The sequence below is a fragment of the Calonectris borealis genome, chromosome 1 (genome assembly GCF_964195595.1).
Source record: "Calonectris borealis chromosome 1, bCalBor7.hap1.2, whole genome shotgun sequence".
Classification (NCBI taxonomy): domain Eukaryota; kingdom Metazoa; phylum Chordata; class Aves; order Procellariiformes; family Procellariidae; genus Calonectris; species Calonectris borealis.
In genome coordinates, this window is record NC_134312.1 from 63818679 (window position 1) to 63842543 (window position 23865).

At 37.3% G+C, this 23865-nt stretch overlaps 1 protein-coding gene across 2 annotated transcripts in view; it reads right to left on the minus strand.

Annotated features, from left to right (window-relative positions):
- Positions 1–1726: 1726 nt before the first annotated feature.
- The window catches only part of TRIM24 (tripartite motif containing 24), a 67662-nt gene continuing 45523 nt past the window's right edge, over positions 1727–23865 (minus strand). For both annotated transcript variants that reach the window (XM_075157767.1, XM_075157777.1), the window contains exons 8-19: positions 21796–21913; positions 18301–18566; positions 17490–17654; positions 15189–15368; positions 13081–13216; positions 11869–11941; positions 10306–10474; positions 9477–9790; positions 6561–6693; positions 5061–5135; positions 3616–3765; positions 1727–2496 (exon numbers count right to left, since the gene is read on the minus strand). In XM_075157767.1, coding sequence (XP_075013868.1) covers positions 2287–2496; positions 3616–3765; positions 5061–5135; positions 6561–6693; positions 9477–9790; positions 10306–10474; positions 11869–11941; positions 13081–13216; positions 15189–15368; positions 17490–17654; positions 18301–18566; positions 21796–21913 — 1989 coding nt within the window. In that variant the 3' untranslated portion in view covers positions 1727–2286. The remainder of the gene's footprint in view (positions 2497–3615; positions 3766–5060; positions 5136–6560; positions 6694–9476; positions 9791–10305; positions 10475–11868; positions 11942–13080; positions 13217–15188; positions 15369–17489; positions 17655–18300; positions 18567–21795; positions 21914–23865) is intronic.

Genomic DNA, 23865 nt, shown 5'->3' on the forward strand with positions numbered 1-23865 from the left:
GGGGGCAAATACACAAAGTAGATACAGTCTTTGCCATAGCAGCTTAAAAGAATATAGTACTTCCCTTTAAAAACAAAATAGCATTCCTCAACTATTTGCACGTATACCATCTGCATTAAAGTAGTTAAATTTAACATCTCAAACCTCATTGCAGTGACAATTTCTAAAGATTCTTAGGGTGACATTCAAGACCACAAAATGAAAGTTGAGTCAGATTTTTCCAGTGGATTATTTAAACAGAGACATTTTCAAACAGTTTACAGCAGACAGATAGATAACTGGACTGCAGGAGTATATCTACGCTCCTCTCCCCAGTATTTTCCACTGGGAGAACAACTTGAGTGTGAAGCTGTATAGGTGTCTAACTTCACCTCTAAACGCACTAAGCCTCCTAATAAATCTGTGCTTGCAACTTACGGTCCAGAGAACCACACAGCACCTTCCTCTGGAAGCACTGTTAAACTGGGTGACAGGGTATCTCGGACTTCTAGGCATTGCTAGATCTTTAAGACTTCAAATCTTGCAATGGCAGTGCCTCTTATTTCTTAAGTCTGTGCTACTGTAGTGCGCCCTGATGACACCTGTTTTGTTAGAATGGTCTCCCTCACCATCCTGTTCTGCTCCTTCACCTCTCTTCCTTTTTTCCTGGTACTGTGGGATAGTAAAACTCCTGCTACAAGCAACTCTCTTCAGGTAATAAAAACCTTCCACAAAAAACAAAACCAAACCAAACAAAAAACAAAACAAAACAAAAAAAAAAGAAGGAAAAAGGGAAACTAAATGGTTACTCTAGGCAGCTTAAAAATCAACCACATGATCATGGCATTTCAAAAGCTATGTCAAAGGCCTGCTGCAAACACAACTCAGTGTTCTTTTTAAGTGTCCACTACACTTAAGTGTGCAGTGCCACCCCCTATGACAAAGGCAGGTGGGTAGTTATCTCATCTGGTGAGAGGCAAAAAAAGGGCCTTTTTTTCTGAGTGCATATGTACACAGCAGGGAGGCACAAGCAGCACTTCTATCCAGTCTTTTCAATGATCTATCCACAGCACCACGTCAGTGCTACATAGCAAGAGAAAAGCAGGCCTGTGTACACTCGGATGTCTTCACAATTCCATCCGCAAAATTCTGGCACAATCAGAGTTCAATTAATCCAAAAGATTGCCTACTCTCCCGAAAACCCAGTTTTCGTTTAAGATGACATAAATGAAGAGTATAAGCCAATAGCTGGAGCAACCATAGACAAGTACTTCTCTAACTCTGCAATCTCTGAGGGCGGAAACAACCATCTATATTGTTGTCAGTGCTTCTGGAAAGTAGACAGAACAAAAAAAGGTGATTTGTCCTCACCTTCTGGTGATTCTAACAGGGACAGATGAAAAGTTGAAGAGCAATATCTTTCTTTTTTCTCCGCCTCTTGAAACTTGTGTACTTCCAAGTGAATAACGATGCTGGCTGCATTCTCACAACAACATATTTAGAAATTTGGAAAAACAACAAGAGCTTGTGGACAGAAAGGATGCTTTTTTCCCCCTCTCTAAACACACACAAAGACTGACTGATAGTTGCAAGCAAACATTTTTCCCCTCCATTAAACAGAGGTACATCAAACTTGAGACCCTATTAAACAAAATAGTACAGGAATACCATTGTTTCTTGCTGATGGTGAGAAAAATGGTGCAAAACAAAGTATTCTGTCCTTTAAAAACTCTCAAACAAACTCCTCTTTTTTTTTTAAAGTTATTTTTAATACACTCTCCCTTACATTTTAAAATTACCAATAACTTCTTTGGGGGCAACTACACTTTCATTGTACCAGTCAGTATTGCAGGACAATAATATTACACCATCTGTTTTCATGGCTTGTGTTAAATACAGTACAAAGAAATCAAATTATGGCCAGCCACATGCCTTTGGTAAAATTAAATTCTGGTGAGATCACATTTTCTTCAAACTCAGAAAGCCACATGTTGAACCCATGTAATGTTTTAAAGTTCAATTCTAGACAAATTTCTTTTCTTCCTCAAAGTAAAGTTAAACAGCTGTCACCCCACGCAAATGGCAGTTTCTGTGCTGCTCCAGAAGTACGGTGAAAGTTTGGAACTTCAGAGAAGCTCTCCACATGCCTTGATCTCCATTAGATTTGTGTTTCAGACAAGGGGTAGAAAGTCTAGTAAATATCCACAAACCTACAAGTCAAAGCAGTCATTATTTTTCCCCTTTTCACAATTAGCAGTGATAAATATTCTTAGTTTTTAAAAAACGTTCTGTAGTAACACACGGGGCTTATTTAAGCAACTGACGGTCTTCTCCTTTGAGGCGTTTTTTCCGGGGCTGTACAAAGTCATCATCCGAGTCATCGTTAAGTTCTGGATTATCTTTTTCACTCTGGCAGCTGGGTTGTACAGGGAACTTCCTCTCAGGATAAAGGTTCCTTAGAAGTTCTTCAAAGTACGCTTCAAGTTTCATGCCGGCATCAGCCACTTCTGAATCAGGCTGTTGGGTGAATTAACAACATCAATACGTCACGAAATAGCTTTATACTTAGATCACATTAGGCCTTTTAGGTGCTCTTACAAACTACAAAAATCAATCAGCAGTAAAAATGGCACCTGTAGAACACATGATCCCAAAGAGCACCTTTGGGTGCCTGCAAAACAGAGGGTGAGGGTAGATCTTTTGGCCAACACCCCCATTGACTTTTTTCTCTGATGGATTAGCACAGAAGCCAATTGCAAAAGCCATACTGCCTGGGTTCTGAAAGCTATGTAAAGAGATTCTAAAAACTCTTAAATCCTGACTGGAAAGAAAAAAAAAAAAGAAGAAGCTGGGTTATGCTGTGAAATATATAGGTATGCCTTCAGGGTGTTAAAGTGTTTTGGAACGACTGCTTGAAATGCTAGAATTTCTCTCGCTTACAGACCTTTTTGAATTACATGAAAATATTACGAGGATAGATGATGATGATTTTAACATGGAAGACTAGGCAGTCCCGAAGTCATTCATAGCCACCATGGCTGACCAGTTTCCTGAAGCGGAGGTCACCATGGCAGGAAGTATTCCCAGCTATCAGGGGTGACTGGATGAGAACCCCATTGAGGCCACTTAGAGGAGCCTTTATTCCCAGTGTAATCCTCTCTCATTTTGCGGTCCACTCAGTACCTGCATCCCTTTTTCACCACGTGTTCCCTTATGTGCAGTGAGGGATAATAACAATCATTGAACATGCAACTAGAAATCATAAGGATGAGTACAGACCTCCCAGAATGAAAATCCCATTGAATTTAAAATTTGAGGCAAGGAGGATTAAACCAATTTTAAAATCAAATGGCCACCATTAACCTCTACGATAAACAATTGTCCTATTCTTTACCTGCTGTCCTGTCATTCAGCTAGCATGTTTGTTACCATCCTCTTTCCTTCTATGGAAGGATCTACACTGCGTAGTCATCTAATACCACAGTAGTTTCAAATGTGATCTATGTTTTCACTGCAGTCTCATCATCAAAATAAGTTTAATACAAGAAATTCTTGTGTTGTAAGTTCTATCCCCACTACAGTTTTTCTGAAAGCAACTAAGCCTACAAAACCAGATAAAGTATCTACTTTTCTAACCTCATTAAATTCAGCACAGTTTTGGAAAATCAGTCTGAAATCAGCCACAAAATCTTCCGGCTTTGTGTAGAATGAATTGGTCACTTCAAGTCTTTTCTTAATGGTTGACAAGTCCATAGGCTTTTTGATTATTTTGTAGTAATCAGGAACCTAAAAGGAGAATAACATTTTTTATCGAATGCAGTCATGTTAATTAATTGTTGTTTTATAAAGCTTTAGCTCTGAGGGAGAGGGCAAGATTTAGTCTCATCTTCAAAGTACAATTCTAAGACATAAGAATTGTACTTTTAACATATATACAGACAGTTTCTGGAGTAACAGTGACACATACTCGTTTTGCTGGCTAAAATATACTTCTCCCAATGCCTATTTTAAAATAAAAGGAAAAAAAAAAAAACCACCTACATTGACTACATATGATAAAGTAAACGATTTGGACATTATTTTTGGATGTAGTCAAATAAGCCATCTATTAAGTTTCACTCTCAAGACTACCATATGGTAACTTTGGCAACACACTCGAACAGAGACAGTACACGGGTTGCTTAAAATGAATTTTGGTTATGAAATATGTCCTTGGAAATGGTGGAAAATTTCAGAGATTTTGGCATCTCAAACTGTGGTTGTAGGATTAAGATTTATTCTTTCTTTAGAAAGAATTAGAAATTAGAAAATAAGATATGAAATCCAATGATAATATTTTTATACTTTTTTCCTAACTAGATCCACATTTTAAGAGAAATGCTATAATACCTGAATTTAGTAATACATGACCATCATATCATTTAATCATTTAATCTCTTGTGCCCTTTCTTATTATTAAACTCTGTGGAATGTTCTTCAAAAGAAGAATTCTTATTCAAATGGATAAAAAGGGTGCATAGGAGCATATTACTTATTGATGAATTCTTTTCCCATTGACTTGTCTTGAAGAACATAAGAGGGGTACTTTTCATCTGATCACGCTGGTTACTCTTCTGTGTATCCTTGGACTTCTAATGCACCCAGGTATTGTTTACCATTTTAAACTAATAAATTTCAAGCTCATATAAGAAATTCAATTTTATATTAGTACTATGGAGTACTTTAATTCTCAAAATCAGGTAATTTTTAAAAAAACCAAACATATCCCTATTCACCTTTTTAGTGATACCACTCAGCATTGTGAAATCAGCAGACAGTGTTAGAACTTACTTTTTGTGTCTATTTTTGAAGTATTAAGTAAAATCAGTTCTTGGGGAATTTTACTAGCAAATCGCCTTCCAACCCAATGCTTCAACTTTTAACCCCCCTTCAGACAGTTTTAATAAAATTAAACATGTTTAATGCGCTCAATGTCTGGGAAACTTGACTTCTGATAATGGACCATGATGGGACATAAAAATGCCATTAGAAACATACCAATTATGCTACTAGCGAAAAATGGAAAGAAGTGAAGTACATACTGTGGGAGGAACTGGATCTTGAAAAGCAAGACTCATTTCATGACAGTAGAGGTATAGCAGCAGTCTTTCACACTTCTGTGTCAAGAAAAATAGATATCCAAGTAATTAGAGAATCCTACATAATTTGTTCTAAAATGACAAACCACAGAAAATACCAAAGAGATGCTCAGTACTCCCCCAGCCCCTAAGCAGAAAAGTGAGCACACAAACTGTGGAAGCAAGCTTAACTGTCGCAACCAATGGCCTACAGTATTCCTTCTCTGCAATAGAGGTATCATTATCAACTCTCAAACGCATGCTATGAAACCTCATGCAGTTACTAACAGTGTTATTCATTGTTTGCTGAGCCCAGCAGACATTTCAGGGAATAAAAAAGCATGCGTGGCTCCTAGTGTTTTACAAATATTCAGAGATATCAGTAATGTTGCTCCTGATCTGGGTATAACTGCTCTGTAACTGCAATGCCTACAGTGCTTTTTGTTAGCAGTGGGAAGGAGTATCTTTTCTTTGTGTATCCAAATATATTAAACTGGATCTTACGCCTTGAAAGAGATTCTAAAAATAGTTTTCTGTGATTTTATGCTTGCTGATCCTTTATTTACAGGACTGACTTACATTTTTATACCTTATATTTAAAGCAAAATACAAACAGAGCTGGCTTTTTTTTCCTTTTAGTTAGCAGCACATGCATATAATGGTTCTACAGGTAGACTAAGACCCCAAATAAAATACTAATTTCAGTGTATTTACACAAGTTGTCAACTGAAATCAAGTAAAACACTGCTGAAAGTTTCCAACAGAGCTCAAAATTGTGTAATAAAAGTTTTAAATAATAATAAAACAACTACAAAGAAATAAGAAAAAATAAAGAAAGGCAAAAAAACCCAAGCCCCCAAGAATCCAAAAGATTCTGTCAAGCAGTTCAACTGTCTGCTCAAAGGCACAATTTTTTTCTTTTAACTCTGAGGTTTAAGGGAAAACCAAAAGTTGGAAACCCACTGCTTGCTTTGTAGCTTTTCCACCAGAACATTCAAACATGCAAAAGGATAGCAATTATTCCCAGAGACTTGTGTTAATCTCTGCAGGATCAGTATCGCATCTCTGTGTATCTTCATTGTGAAAGAACCACCTTAATTTTTTAAAAGGATGTTGACAAAGTGCTTTAAAGACTAAAACCATTAGTTGATAATGTCAATCTATGCCAAATTTGGAAAGCACAAACAAAGAAAAAAAATTCTCAATGCAAGGTCACTGTGTACGAGAGCTCTGTTAGAAACAGCACTTGGTAATTCCTAGAACACAGTCCCAGTTCAGAGCACCAGATCACAACCACTTCTCAGACATTCAGAATGTGTTGTTCAGCATGTTTACATGAAGGCTGCTATGATCTCAGAGCTTATTTAAAAAGTTAATTCTCCTTTTTTACCATCAGTTTTTAAAAGATGCATACATTTCAGAACACAAGAAGCAGCAAGACAGCACTCTCTTTCTTATCCTTACCCTACGGTCTATTGGTGCCAAACCCACAGTGTCTTCCAATTTTCTTTTTTCAGAGCTGTGAGCGGGTTTATCACAGTCATATTCAACTTCTGGCTTGGACAAATCCCGACAGAATGTACAAATCCACTCTCCGCTAAAGAAGACAAACGGACACATTGACATCAGTGATGTATCACGCTCTTGACAAAAGGCTTTCCACATATTTCTGGATAAGTTCCTCATTTGTGGGGTGTTTCTTTCTGCATCGTGTGTTGTTTCGTTGGTGGAGGTTTTTTAAACACTACCAAAAGCAGAGACTGCTGGTAAAAATGCTTTATTAGACTTTGCTTCCTTTTTAATGGCACTGGTGTCATTAATGGTGTCATAACAGAAAAATGGTTTGTCATAATGGACAAATGGTGTCTACCTTTGTTAGTACTGACATTTTTCACTTGAGCTCATAGGATTCAAGCAAAGCACTATTAAGAGTTCTGTTTCCTCACTACAGAGAGACTGGAAGAATAGTATAGGCCGAACAGAAGGAAAAGTGTTCGTGTCATATGTTGAGAACTATATATTCTCTCTACAAGCCTGATCTACAACATACTACTCTATATAGATTACCCTATACAAGATTTTTTGGAAAACTGGAAACTCTTCACTCCCTAAAACTTTCAGATGTTCCCGATTTTATCAGTTAGTCTCGGAGAACCCTATAGATTTAAATGACAGCATAAGATTACGACAAAATTAGTTCTGCAAGCTATGTTCACTGATTCTCTAATACAATTCGTGACCCTCAAATTTTTGAAAAACCTATGAAGAGTCCATGTTTTTAATATAGTTCTCCACAAACGAAGAAACTTGCATGCTTGCAGATAACCACAAGAGGGCTGAATTGTTCTTCTTACACAGTAGACAGAATTCGGCAATAACCGATTATGAGATCTAACTGCATATATTTACTCAGAGGTATGTTATAATAAGATCTTTGTAAATGGGAAATAGTTTCTGCAGCACCTTTTAATTCATTTCGATAGTAAGGCAGAAGTCTTTCCAAGTTAAAAAAAAAAGAATTTACTGGTTTTTATTCAGAGTAATGCAAAGATTTCCATCTGCTAGTTGTAGCATACAATAGTCAATAATGGGCATTTTCCTTCAAAGAGACTTTTACCTTCTACTGTCTTAACTTGACGGAGTTATTTATATGACAGTGTCACCTCTGTGCCTGGACTAGCGTCAGAGAAATGATGTGACAGATACACAAAAATAGATACAGGCCATGATCTAAAGATCTTATGATACAAGAAAACAGGAAACGCATGAAAGATCAAGGAATGATGCATTTAAATATTCAAGAATCAGGAAGAATGTGGTGGGTTGGAGTGAAGGAAAAAAGATGCAGTGACCTTGTGAATCTATAGGGGAAATTGTTCAAGAACAATTCTATAGGGGAAATTGTTCAAGCAAGAACAAAAAGCAATCATGAAAGAAGTAGACCGACATTGCTGACATAATAATAAAGGAATTATTTTGTGTGTTTGAAGGAACTAATGCTAAGAGACAAAAGTTTGTTAAGCAGACTGTTACAGCTGCAAAAAAAAACCAACAACCCACAAAGATGAGAACAAAAACCTGATACATCTGAAGCCAGAAGGAAAATTAAGCTAACCATAGTTCTGAAGTCCAGGAACACAGTGCACTTGTATTAATATGCACCTTTACAGATCTGTCAGAAAAGTTGTTTTTGGCTCCCTTGCACCTGGACATCATCATCTCAGTTTCCACAGAATGATCCAGTAAAAAAGAGAAATTTAAAAGACTCATTCCTGAAGCTTTAATTTTAATAGAAACAAAGCCTTGTAAACACATACTTATCTACCTGCTTAAAGATTATTCTTTTCTTGTCAGAAGGGCACAAATGTTCATTAGTTTAAGTGTTTACTGTAACTTTACTGGGTTTTGCTTATGGCACAAAGCTGTAACATAGCATCATTTTATTTAAAAAAACCCCAAACTGTAATTTGAAGTTTCAAAAGGTAAAAGAAACATTTTTATGTGCCATTTCTAGTGACATTTGAAAGAGTAGATGTGCTTGCAGAAGTATGTTTGTTCAGAGTAGCACAGAGATGATCAATGTACTAAATTAAGTTGCTATCCAAATGTTTTACACCAGCAAACTATGCTGATATTTAATAAGAAAACCTAATATTTATAAAAGCATTAAACAATGAACATATTATGACAGATGTTTTTATCCTTTAATACTAATAAGCTTATTGCATGGCATTTCCAAGTTGGAACATTGCAAGATGCCATTTATTTTAATCAAAGACACTAATTCCAGAAGCAAACGCCGGTAATGCTTATAACACCACCTATTTAAGACTGTATTTTGAAACTCAAGAAACTGAGTAGTTGTTTTGTAACAGCCAATCAAGAAAGCTTACTGCTTGTTTCAACATTGAACGAGGTGTTACTAGAAGATGTCAGTCGCTACATCCCATGATTGGAGTGTAGCCATGTCTAGCACTATAGTAAATAATATATTTAATGCTGTATTAGCTTAGATTTTTCTTGTAAGTTGTTTTTTTTTATTATTAAAGAAATGTAAATCTTTTATGTCATCCTTAAAACATTTTATGACAGATTGGTAATTCTGTGGCCCAAGTTTAATAATAGATGCCCTAGATGTAAGTGATCTTGCTTAATTGCCAAGTAAGTGACGAGTTTTATTACTGTGGCTGCAAATCTGTAAAGTTAAACTGGGGTTTCAATGCAAATTCCAGTTTTCACCAATTAATAAAACTTCTGGATGCAAGACTTCAAAGAAGACACTGCTTCCTTCAAGGCTGAAACTTCTTGTACTGGGTTTCACAATACAAAACTTATGTCTTTTAATGCAAGTTTAGATGGAATTGAAGGGGTCATATTTACCTTGGAAAGCTCATCAATGTAGGGACATGACAAGAAAGATGGAATACTTTGGGACACTTCTCACAGCAAAGGAGCTCCCCTCCATTTTGACATACTGCACACCAATCTTCATTGGGATCATCCTCTTTCCTGCCCTCCCCAGTGTGGGGGGGGCCTATCCATCCTGTCTTCCCACTGGATGTGTTCTCCTGCAGAACCCCTGGTTGATCATCTGTGCTGTCTGGTGCATCTGTTCTTAAGACAGCTTCATCAGAAGTGGAATTATGATTGCTATCTAACAGCAATGAAGTAAGTATGCTTCTTGAAAAGGTGGCCTGTAAGAAGAAACAAAGGAAGCCAAATATAATATTGATGTGAATTTACATGACCCTAATAACAAGTAAACTGACCGGAATAACGAATTTATATGCAGGCAGCCATACATATACGCATGCAACATGCACGTAAAAATTACTATCATACTATAGCATCAGGCAACTAAACACAAGCAGCTATGAAAGGCTATTTACTGCTCACTGCTCCACTAATAAAAATAAAACAAATCTCTGATGCCCCAAAAATCTAGCAACCACATGAAAATTTGATGTTTGCAAGCTATTTCCTGCCTTCCCAGGTTTTCAATGGATAAAAGCAGTCTGATGGCGCCAGTTAATGAATTGAATTGGCAGTAGAGCTAGTTTGATTTTGAATTTCACCTCTTCCTTTTATTTAGCTTTCTAGTTTTCCCCTGAAAAAGTCCCCAACACAATATTAGTAAATTATTTTATTCCCCATAAATGCAAAATACCCTCCACCAAAGAGAAAGGAGATCTTTATAACTTAATATTACATTCCGAGGCCGGGATTCCTCATCTGTTTCTTGCTTCACTATAACAATTGGGAAATCAAAGTTCTCATTTGGTGCACTTGACTCCTGTTTAATTCTGATCGGCTCCAACATAACAACTGGGACTTTGTGTGTTGAATCAGCTCCTGGTGGCCTGCTGGAGGAGCCAGAACTGTAAATGACAGAAAGAGGCAGGAAAAAAAGAAAATTAAGAGTCAGAACTGGATGCCTTTTGTACACTGATGCTTTCCGAGACCTCAGGATGCTAATCCATGTTGCTTCTTTGAATCCTGAGCACTACAATATTACTTTTATAGAATACAACATCCAAGTTTATTTCCTTTGATGTATATTGAAAAGGCATTACAGAAAGGGAAAATTTTAATGGCGCAGTCCAGAACCAGAGAATTACTCATGGTTTGACTTCCCATTAGTGCAAGATTTGCAAATAATCTCCATTTCTTTCAGGTCATACACAAAAAAGCACTTCCACTGAACATTATCTCACTTTGAAGGAGATGCAGCTGTATTTTGGGGAAGGCCAGTGTTTCTCCAGAGCTGAACTGATCACTGTAAACCACACAAGCAAATAAGCCAGATAAAACACATATTTACATTATCTTAGAAGAGCTTCTTACAGACTTGCAGCTCTACCAAAACTGGGTCCGTATTTTTAGAACTAGTTCTGTCTTTTTTCATGTGTTTAGTCATAATAGGATGAGAATGGACAACCAAACTCAAAAACAGGAGTTTATTATGTTTTTTTTAATAATAATGAAGAATTTTAAATGTAACAAAATGAATTCAAGCAGCAGCAGATAGAATCACATTTTTTTAAATGCAAGTAAAAGACTCTTCAGACAAACATTTAAACAGTTCATAAAAGTCTTTCACAGAATTTACTACGTAAATGGAATAGAGTAAAAGGTATTCTATATTAAAAAGCATCTGCGTTTCCAATTCAAGTAGGATGAATGTCATCTGATTTTTCTCTGCATGAAAAATTAATCTCATGTCAGATGTATGCTCTAATTTATTGGAACACATTAATGAATAATCTGCACTCTTCAAACAACATTGTGTAAATCTATTTGTTCATTAATATTCCATCACTAAAGGATAAAAACATTTGTGTAGACTCTCAGTAGATATCTAGTGCTCACTTAACTAACTGCATTATGGGAGAAAATTCTTAATAACCCTCTTTGTAACATCAGTCCCTTAAATCTGAAGTCATTTATAGTTTCACGAGGACTTTCAATATGCAACCATTTCCTTCAGCTGATTTTTCTGAATTTAAAACCTATTTTAGAATTGGCGTTCTTTTAATAATGCCAACCTAGCCATCATTTACAGAGTTAATACGTTTTTAGATGTGCAATTAATACATTACAAAGGAAATTACTAATTTTAGAATGCAAAGAGTGCTGTAATAACCATCAGGCCTGGCCTGTTAACAGAGAAGATGAGGCAAATTGACTTCTATATGCATTAATAAGGGAAGAGACTGAGGCATGTTCTATGGAGGTGGAAGTTACATTTTCTTCTCTCCCACTCTTTCCTTACCTCTCTCTGCTCCCAACACTGGAGGCACTGGGTGAACGAATTGGAGGGTGTATGTTTGTCACACTGACTCCTCCTAGGATAGAAGAATCAGATTAGAACAAAACACAGGTCTGTGCCAAGTCTGAGATGTGACTCAGAGAAGTACACAGGTTTTGGGGAAAATTCCTCCTGCAGTGTCATTTATTTAACCCGTATCTCATTTAATACAAATTCATGAGAGGATGAGAAGCATGAGATAATAGAGGGAAGGAGAGGACTAAAAAGGGGCCCATTGCATGTAAGCAGGCTGATGGGTCAGTACCTTTGCCTGGCTGACCCCTCCACTTGATCACTGCAGTTTGTTTTGTCTTACCTTATTAAATTCTAGCAGATGTCTCAGGAGATCTGCTAGGAAACTTTAAGCCAGATGAGCTGGCGAGTAGGAAGAGGTCTGGGGGCCAGATATGAGAGAGACCAAAGGTCTGGGGACCAGATAGCCAGAAGACTTGTGAAGGACATTTTTCCTGAGCATTGGTTCTGAGAAACCAGTCTGTGCTGTCTGCAAATGCATTATCCACCTGTTTCAGCTAATCTGCCCAATGGCATAAACACTGTGCGAGTGCACGAACGTTGCACAAGTGCTTATTGGCAATTCATGCTCACATAGCCTCACTACAGGCCAGATTGGGCAACGGGAGTATGGAGCAGCTGCTGATGGCCACCACGCATGGTGACAGGAATCCCCTTCAAGTCCTTCAAGTCCACCACATTAGCTGCGCGTAACAATAACCTCTCTGGTCAACCTGTGTCAGTGCTGCACTACCCTTCTAGTGAAAAAGATTTTCTAATAACCAAATTGAACTTCCCAAGTCACCACATTTGTAGCCACTGCCTTCTCTTACATTCTGCTTTTTCAAATACTTGTCTCCTACCACAGCTTCTAGGTTTTAATTTGGTGTATCCCTAAGAGTGACATTTTTCTATGTATTTCTATGCAATTTGCTAAAATCTATTATGTTTTTCCCTCCATGCTTTTAAGATCTGGCCACTTACCTTTGTTGACAATGCTAAAATATTGTCTCAACTTTACCTCCTACTAGAGTTTCTACAACTTTGCCTTCATTTTCATATTTCTCATCTTTGATATAAAATAGAAGTAACAGTGTTAACAGTGTCACAGTAGATTTTTCCATTACATCACTTTAACAGAAAATTGCACCACATTCCAATTACCTGAGAGGCCTGGTGATGGTACCGATGAATTTGGTGACTGCACAGTTCTGTTTGAAGGGGGTTTGGGCTGATTCTGCTCTGCAGTGCCATCCTTCCTTACAACATTATCCAGTGTGATGTTTCCTGAACAATCAATCTAAAAAGTGGGGAAGAGAGGGGAAGCAGTTAGTGTTGGGAGGGGAAAAAAAAAAACACAACAGAATTCCCCAAAAAACAACAACAAAAAACCACCCCATGCCTCTGCCATACTGTTATTTTGAAGGTGAAGACCAAAATGCATTTCACCTAACTTTACCCATCCAAAAAGTGAGGTGGTTACTTTAAAATAGGTCATCTTGCTTTCTCTAAAAAGAAAAGAAATGGCCAAATCCAGACAGTGCTTCAATTTTAAGATCAGATGATTCTGTAAGTGCCAATTTTTCTCCATCAGCTACAGAGAAGGCTTAAATCAGACAGGTAGCTTTCACACATCAAAGAAAGAGATGAATTTTTATCTCCACACCTTCTTTCGACATGCTCACGTTATATACTCTAAAAAAGATGATAAGCAATACACAAACTACCCTTGAATCCACTAGTGTTTAACAGGACTGGAAGAACCTCAAAGGACACTCAATTCCATCTCTCCCACAAACCTTCTGGGCAGGGGCCATGCACATTGACTCAAAACGCAAACAGCAAACCAACACTTGTTCTTTGGTGTTTTATTAAACAGTTCATAAAAGTCCTTCACAGAATTTACTACGTAAATGGAATAGAGTAAAAGGTATTCTATATTAAAAAGCATCTGCGTTTCCAATTCAAGTAGGATAAAAGAAATAAAAACAACTGAAAGACAACTGAACTCTGTTTTAGGGGCTCCCAATTTACGATTTTAACTTTCTGTAAAAATTGCACATTCTGGTTTGATAAAGAGAAATGACCTTTTCAAATGTTAGGGTTTTTGCAACACAAAAGATCATGTTTGATAAGAAAATAGGTCACCTTGGTATCAGTTTTCTCAATTATCCAGACACCTCACAAATCCACTGGTATCAACTGCATTGACCACTGAAACTTCTATTTACAAGCTAGACTTATCTGAAGTGGATGCAGAAGCCTCTGCTAGGTCAGCATATTTACAGTGATTTGGGCCATGTATCTTAATAGCATAAACATATACAAGTAGAAGAGTTCATAATAATACTGTGCACAAAAATCAGTATGCTAAAATGTCTCACAGACTCAGTAGTTTTATGATCGTGTTCTGTAGTTCGCCTTTTAAGCCTGACGGATACTGTGATTCTGTACTCTGTGTACTCTATTTAAAAAATAGAACACCTTTATCTGAGAGTTTATTGGTGAGAACAAAAGACAGGTGGGAGAAACAGGGAGTAACAGCAAGTTATGACTAGAAGACCATGACATTTCAGATATCTACAAGCCTTAGACCACAAAAATAGGCTCGGCAGTTATCCGAAAGAATAAAGTCAACTGACTAAAACTCAATAGCTCTAATGTGGACCTCTGACAAGCACGTACCAATCAGAAGAAACTATGAAAGAGAAGTTTACAAGCTTAAGAGAAGATGATCTTATGATGCTCCTTCTATCACCTGCTCACAGGCATGTTAGAGGATATATGAAGAAAAGAAGTACCAAAAGGAAAAGATATAAGGAATATATCCAGTATATCAACAATTAATAGCTACCTAAGATAGCCCTTTCAATGACTCCAACATATATTAAAAAAATGTTAAAAATTTATCAGAAATATCATCAGCAACCCAGTGCTATCTATGGACACTGGTAAACGACAGCTAAGCTAACTCATTTTTGCTAGTATCGTTATGGGGGGTGAGGGAAAAATATGCAGCATCCAAATAAACAAGTCCAATTACAATTACAACGTGCAATGTTATTTTTCTTATTTGTCCTAACAGCTGTCTCCCAGAACAGTTCTGAATATTGCCAGCAACATGTAGGCAATCCTGCTCTGTTGTTTTCTGGAACTGTCACATTTTGACAAACAGAGGAAGAATTTCAGTCTAAAAGGTTTCTACTTTTCACAAACATTAAGACTTACTTCAGAATAGAATCCATAAAACATTGCTCTTATGTTACACTTACATCAGGAAGAGATGGTAGATTGTAGGAGCTACCCACTGGAGAACTCAAATCTATCACAGGAGGACCATATGTCTTCCCATCACATCCTACAGCACTAGTGACTGTGGGGCTGGATGGAGTAGATGTTGTGCTGCTTGCAGTTGAAAGGGCAGTTGAAGTTTGCCCACTACCGATCTGCCACTAAAAAGAAAAGACAATAATCCACAATTCAGCACCATTTTTTTCAACGGATCACATCTTCTGCATATACTGGTTCTAACTCATCAGTTAAACAAGTAAGCTGAATTCAAACATGAAATCCTTATTTACTCTGAAGTTATCCAATTTCAAGAACCAATCTTGCAAGACAAGGGAAGATGACAAGTAGTTGAAAACTACGAATAGAAGAAATGAATGTGAATTCTTAAATTCAAAGCTGTATCTAGATGTTAAGTATCTATTAATATTTCATGCTGCATTGACAATGTTGTGGGAGGAATGTAACAGTTTTAGTGAAATAAAAGTATTACAGATAATAGGCTGAATGCACAAGTGCTCCAGTGCTTTATTAAGTAAATAGCTGTAGTGTCACTTGGACGCCATCAAGTATTTGATGTTGTGCTTCCCTTAAAAACTTAAAGTGATTAAGAATTTGAAATGCTGACTGGATCTCCACCCACATATATGTTTAACACCATGACAGGAAGTGCACAGTCAAGCCAGACTAAATTTCTTTCTCATTTAGACATATGCAATTTTCAATTACTTTAATGGAGTTTCAGGGCAACTGTAGGCAAAATTTGACTCTGCTCAATTCCTTTTTAGTCAGTCATTCTATTTACTAGTTTCTAGTTTCAGAAAGACATTACTAGATAATGAAAATACTTGAAAAGGCTTGCAGACAGGCCAATCTTCTTTTCAGAGGCGCAGAATAGAGGTGACTTAGTTTTTGTTACTACAGGTTCTCTTAGATATTGTACAGCTCTCTTCAATTTAGTTGGAATTAGTTCTCTGACATCATAAGTATTGCAAACATGAATGATATTACTCCACTTCGCAGGTCACAGGTCCGATTCATTTGATTCTTACCTGCTTACCTCTACTGACATGATTTTCTCTTTCCTTCCACATACCTAACAACCCATGTGCTAATATGCTTTTTAATAAAGATTTGCCTTCTTGAACATCCAGAAAACATCTGAAGTGTTTGCTTCTGCCCCGGTTCAACTGCTGATTAGCTGGATATTGATCAGTCTCACTCAGCAGAGGTCCCACAATTATGGACTTTCTTTTCTCTCCTCATCTGTAGAAGTTCAGATTTGGCATGCTCTGGAGAATGGTGGCAGCTATAGCTTTTTAGTCAAGCTTTTACCTGGTTCCTAGTGAAGTCACTAACATCAAGCTAAATGGTAGGATTTTCTATTTTGTCTATTCACTGATTGTAGTGTGTAGACTATGGCCATGTGAAGTTTTGCATAAGTGCCAGTAATAGCAAACAAGAGAATGAAACACCTACACAGCACACACAGTGGCTCACTTCCATAATTTTCAGCTGCTTAAAACTGTCAAAATGAAAGAAACTTGACAGTTATTAAGAAAACTGTGGGTATCTTGTCATAGGGAAAAATGCAGTCTCTGTTCTAATTGAAAAAAAAAATAGAAAAGTAAGATGATTGTGCTGGTTTTGGCTGGGATAGAGTTAATTTTGTTCGTAGTAGCTAGTATGAGGCTATGTTTTGGATTTGTGCTGAAAACAGTGTTGATAATATAGAGATGTTTTCATTATTGCTGAACAGCGCTTACACAGAGTCAAGGCCTTTTCAGCTTCTCATGCTCTACTGACTGAGAAGGCTGCAGATACACAAGAAGCTGGGAGGGGGCACAGCCAGGACAGCTGATCCAAACTGGCCAACGGGATATTCCATACCATATGACGTCATGCTCAGTATATAAACTAGGGGAAAGCTGGCCGGGAGGCCGCTGCTCGGGGACTGGCTGGGCATTGTTTGGTTGGTGGTGAGCAATTGTTTTTCATTTGCATCACTTCTTTTTCTTCGGTTTTATTTCTCTCTCTTTTTGTTATCTTCCTTTTCATTACATGTTGTTGTTGTTGTTGTTGTTGTTATTATAATTACTATATTTCAATTATTAAACTGTTCTTATCTCAGCCCTCACTTTTATTCTTCCAATTCTCTCCCCCATCCCACTGGGGGTGGGGAGTGAGCGAGCAGCTGTGTTGTACTTAGTTGCCAGCTGGGGTTAAACCATGACAATGATATGAAGCACATCTGATATTTTATTTGAAAAGGAAAGAAACTCTACCTGTTTTATAGCTTGCTGTGCCAAGAATGCCATTTGCAACGGGTTGGGCTTTATTGCTTGCCTTGGTAGGTTCTGATTTTGGGGAAATCTCATCTGTTGTGCAGGAAGAGCTGAACCGTTGGACTTGGGGCTATGATTCTGAAAATGAATCAAGCGTGGAGGTGCCTGCATGAAAACAAAGAAACAAACAATTTTGCAAGTTAGCTGATATCTATCCAATGTTCCAGAAATTTTTATGAAGTGGCCATTTTAAACTTCTGAAACTCTTAACAAATTAGATGCAAACAAATAGTACCACACCATTTATCTGAATGATCACATAACACATTAATTTTCAATGTTAAAAAAAAAACCTAGTAGATGGATTTCAATTATTCTGATACAATAAATGCAGATACATTACAAGAACCAGTGAGAGTATTTCCAACTTAGAAAGTTATATGGGAGAATCACAGTCCATGCTAAAAAGCCTTGGAAAAAAGTTAATGACAGATTCACTTTTTAATCATTTAACAAAAATACAAAATATGTAGCTCAGGACTATATACGATTGGATACCATACGATTTTTTTTTCTGAATAAAAATAGGCTGAGTGCTACCACACATTCTGCCAGACATGTTTAAAATGCCCATTCAATTCTCAGTAAAGAAAATGTTCCCTAACCCACTTACATAGCCATGTGCTAAAGATGAAGCTATCTGAAGTTATGTATCTAGACGTAATTTCTTTCTTTTTTCTTATCCTTCTTTACTTTCTCCTTCAGTGCCATAGAAAAAGAAGAGTCTTCTCTGGAAATAGTCATAACTTACCTGATGAGAAGCAGGAGGCTGCTGCATGGCTCCTGGCATTCTTGGATTTGGTAAACCTACTGGACCTGCTCTGCGTTGAGCTTGCTGTCTCTGAGCCATGACCTGTTGCTGCATGTGCTGGAGTCGGAGCTGAGCTAAACTTATCTGCGTTGGGAACTTAGACAGCTGGTTTGAAGGTAAGCTGCCTGGTGGCTGTAAGTTTCTTTCCATGACAGGGCTCTTGGGCATATGTGGTGGGGTTTCTTTATCTTCAATTACCAAAGAACCTGGTTTAAACAAAAGAAATAAAATTAATACCAAAATATGGCAGCTAGCAGAAATGCTATTTTTCACAATTAGTTCCTTTTGTACCATGAGGTCATCATTCATTATTGTAATGTAAAGAATGGATAAACATGTAAAGAATGGATAAACATGAGATAGAGGACTCCATTTATTTTGTTTGCTTCTAGGCAATAAAATGTTCGCATTTTGTAACGCAGAAAAGATAAAACTAGCAAACTGTCTTGTGCTGCAGCCTCCTCTATACGGTGGATTCTCCTAGGAGGGTGTCCTGGCCTCCCCAGAAGAGCAAGGGAGCAAAGTTGCAACAGGAAAGAGCATCCTGATCCAATCGTCTGATAAAAAGATTTAACTGTATCATAACACTTAAAGGCATTGTGATCCTTTCTGGCCTCTGAGTCAACATCATGGAATACTTAAATGATACTCTCAATTGCTACACACCACCAATTCTAGGATGTGATGGGCACCTCCAGGAGATGTTTTATCTCTCTCCACTGACTTAGAAGGAAATTTGACTAGACAGGTAACTTTTAGACACTAAAAGGCACTATATATCTGAAGAGATATATAGTGTGATTACATGAAACTCTCATGTAAAATTCTGGCTACCTCATCCAAGAAAGATGAATTCCAACTAGAACAGAGTTTGATTTGATTCAAGGGAATAGCACACTGTATGTACAGGAAAAGACAAAGACACTTTCTTTGTTTAAAACAGAATGAAGTAAAGAAAGTTATGGTCCAAGATGGAGAGTTAAGAAATTCCAATGATCTGTGGAAGGTTGCACAACAGCTTTTCAATACAAGTGGGGGATAGGCACCTCATACTGCCTTCTCTCCCAGAGATTTAGGGCTGCGTCCCTCAATGAGGTGGGTACACCACATGACAGTTTGACAATCCTTGTTACAGCAGAACTTGAAATCATCCTCTGCCACTTCTCTCCTCATATCCATCAGTCTCTGTGGATCCTGTGCAGTCTAGCTTGGCTCATTTTGGGGTAAATTATCTGAAGGAGGAGGAAACTTCTTGCATTTTATATTCCTCTTTTTCATTCCAAGAGCTGAGAAGCTATGCAAGTAGCATCATTCTAGTTCCCTATCTAGACACAGACACAGAGGGAGTCTAGGCCAGCCAACATACTGTAGTGCAGAGCAGAGCAGAAAGCTAACATCAACAATAGTATTTTTGTATTGACACTTGGTATTTTGGTGTTGCGTACATTTTAATTATAATTCTACCCCATCAGTCATTAACAAAAATTTTAAATATGTTAAACAAAATGGAAAAACCCTACCAATCTATTGCCTAATACCCTTTAAGCCTGTAACAGGTCTAGTCAATGTTTCCCATAAAGTGAGCAGAGAAAAATGCAGATGAATAATACTGTTTCCCATATGCAGCTATATGAAATATTTCACTACAGTCAAAATAGATTCGTTTTATTTTCTTTCTCTAAAAAAGGAATTACCCTGACCAAGAATGGTATTGACTGTACTACAATCAACTGTCAGACCCACACCGCATTTTTGTTCTGTTCTCTCCAAGTCTAATTACATCTTCAAAAGTCTTTCCAGACTTAACATCTGTGGTATAAAGCTACTTACCCAAAGGTACTATAGAGAATGATTCCCTTCCATTATTCTAGAAAACCATGGGTTATCATACAATTTGTGGAATTAAAACACTTTAAATATTGTATTTTATTTTCTTAAATACATTCTGAAATCCATAAGAGAGCTATCCTATTAGTGTACAGATGCTATCACAGTGTCAGCAACACAGAGACTGACTAGAATTCAAGCCATTCCCAGAGTAACTTGTTTCTTTACTTAAACTTTATTTTATTTTTCCTTCAGTGGTTCTTAAATCTGATTTATCTACAGAAATTGAACACGTCTGATCATAAACGTAACAGCCTAAAGGCTGTGATTTCTGAAAAGAGATAGATAAATGCGATCTGGTTTTATCTATCACTTAAATAGATAAACTGTTACAAGAACTCATGTGCTGATCTGTACAGATGCCATTTCCATTGTAGCACTTTTAATACTTTAAGGGAACATACTTAGGGAGTTCAATGGCTGAATATAAGGAATAACAAAAAAGAGCCCCAAAATGAAACACAAGAAACCCCCCTCTTAACAAGCATCATCTCAGTTTAGCAGAAGTTCACAGTTATCACCACAGAGCTTGACAGTTCGTTTCTGGAAACAAAAGATTCACTTTCGACTCCTTTCCAAAGAAAAATTATTTACAAAGAAGGAACTTGGAGAATTTCCCTGCTACCATCCAATGTCCTGGTGTGTGGAGAAAGGAGCTTGTTCACCTTAAAGCACTGCCATAACACTCTTTTTCTCTGCCTTTGTAGAGAAACATACATTTGCACTTCTCTGTACATTTGTAGAGCTGGCTGCACTTTCTGATGAAAGGCAGAAAAAGTCCCACAGGTATCTCACAAAGCAGTGACAGAAAAACAAAAAATGCCCATCAAGCTAATAATGGAGAGAGAAAGGAAGCACAACAGCAGTCAAAATCCTAAAAAGACCTCTAAGTTTTAATTCCTGCTCCTAAGTTGATGACGTCGTAGGATGCTTATCTCCATTAAACTCAGGCTTTCAGGCAATCACACAAACAGGCCACCTGCAAAGCTTCCAGGTTCTGGGATTCACCAGTACCATAAAACCCTAGCAACTTATAGCTGTAAGAAAAAATATAAAGACCAGTTTGGAGACTAGATCAAAATCTATTAGGATAATGAAGATGAAGTACATTTGCAACTCTGTTAAAAACATGCTTTCTCCTGAATTCCACCCCACAACTTCAGGAAAGATAATCTAAAGCCAGACAACTGTCAAAAAGTAGTGTTCTCTTCCCTGTTCTTCTGTTTTTCTTTGGCATTCTCCCCTTCTCTTCATCTCAGTTCTCCAAGGCTTATTGTTCAGCATGACACCCAGGAAACTGACAGCTGCTACCTTCACCATCACACGTACCATTAAAGCAAGGTAAGTTTGTTAATACTTTATCATAAGTATTCATAAATAATACTTTTTCTCATACAATGCACTTTAAATGTCTTCTACAGGTAAGGAAATAAATCTAACAAAGTAAACCAAGAAATTAATAGTGCGGAGGCTATTTATCTTCACAAAATGAAAGCTGCTTTCAAAATAGGATCAAGATGCCCACGGGCGAATAATACTTTATCATACCTAGATTGAAAATATTTTGAGCCCAGAAGCTAGGATCACAGTGAAACTGGATGGTATTGTTAGTCACTGGTGAAGCATCACACCTTGCTCGGAGAAGATACCGTAGTCGATATGTAATCTAGAACAGGAACAAAACAAGATTTTTTTCTCTGGCGCCAGAGCCATGTATCTGAACAACATAAAGAGTCTTTAAAAAAAAAAAAGAAACAAAACAAAAAACCAACCCAAAAAACAACAACAAAAAAAACTCTGAACAAGCCCCTAGAGAATTGAGGTGAAAGATAGAGAAATTTGTCCAAGCTACAAATAAAAGAAATATTCTTAACATCTTTCTCTTATTCCTCAAGTAGTTTTAAAAAGCAATCAACTACAGCCTAAAAAAAACTAATTCTTATCCCCTGCAGAAATACATATCTTCCACAAACTTGGTCAATACATTCAATGACTTGAACTACTTGCAACTGAAGTACACATTCACATAACCATTGTTGGTTTTTTTTCCCCCAAACCTATGTTAGCTCATTCATTTTTCTTTCAAAGGAAAGTATCCCATCCTTTTGGCAACAAGTATCATTACAGGGGATTTTCCTTTGTAATAAATTTAAGTTTTCTTCAGAGAGCCAAAGAACAGATTTTATAAACTTTATCTTTGAAAACTCTCAGATTCACAGTGTCCTGGTTTTGGCTAGGATAGAGTTAATTTTATTCCTAGTAGCTGATATAGTTCTGTCTTTTGGATTTAATATGAGAATAGTGTTGATAATACACTGATGTTTTAGTTGTTGCTAAGTAATGTTTACATAGTCAAGGACTTTTCAGCTTCCCATGCTCTGCCAGGTGCACAAGAAGCTGGGAGGGGGCATAGCCGGGACAGCTGACCCAACTGGCCAATGGGGTATTCCATACCATATGACAACATGCTCAGTATATAAATTGGGGGGGGATGTTGGCTGGGGGGCAGCGATTGCTGCTCAGGGACTGGTTGGGCATCGGTCGGCAGGTGGTGAGCGGCTGCATCACCTGTTTTTTTCCCCTGGGTTTTGTTCCTCTCGCTCTCTCTCATAGTTTCACTTTTCATTACATTTTTTTATTATTATTATTGTTGTTGTTGTTGTTATTATTATTATTATTATTATTTTATTTTATTTCAAGTATTAAACTGTTCTTATCTCAACCCACGAATTTTCTTACTTTTGCTCTTCCAATTCTCTCCCCTGTTCTACCAGGGGCGGGAGCACGGGGAGAGGGTGAGCGAGCGGCTGTGTGGTGCTCAGTGGCTGACCGGGGTTAAACCACGACACACAGATATTTTCAGATTCTTCCCACTCCTTGGTTCCAAAGGATTGGACTATGATTACATTACACAAGCAGAATACTCTATCGAATGCTCAGTATTTATCTAGTTCCTAGAAAGAAAATATTTTCTTGCAGTTGTTTCACTAGAAATATCTAACACAGGCACTAATTTTAGAATAACACACAGCAGATACAAAAAACCCTTAAGAGTTCAACACTTTATTTTTCTTGAATAATAGATTATTTCCTGGAAAAGTTCAAGAGACATACTTAGCAAAATCATCTTATCTGTTTTAAGATACTAGTTATCTTTTACATAGGAATTTTATAAAATCTTCCAGTTCACAAGTTTTTTCTTTCAATTTTAGGCAGGTCAGTTTTAGACCAGAATCAAAAAACATTTAGCAAGACTTAAGTTTTTTTAATGACCATGGAAAATTTAAGTGCACTACTATTTTGAATATAGATTTGCTAGGATTTCTGTGTACACTACCAGAATCAAGTATACTACACTACAGAAATTCTAGTCTTTTGTCCTGTCACCAATACTGGTTGCACACAGTTTTTGTCACAGTTTGCTCCATATATTCCTCCTACAGTGCACACACATATATTGTAGACAAACTCATGATTAGACTAGTTACCTCCTGTCAATAATAGTGGTAGCTACCAGTGTTTTGTTTGTGCTAGAGGACTAGGCTGGGAAGCTGATGTCTTCTTGCAAACTGTTTAGTGTGCTATTTCCCTGAAGTACAGACATTGCCTCCTGGCTGT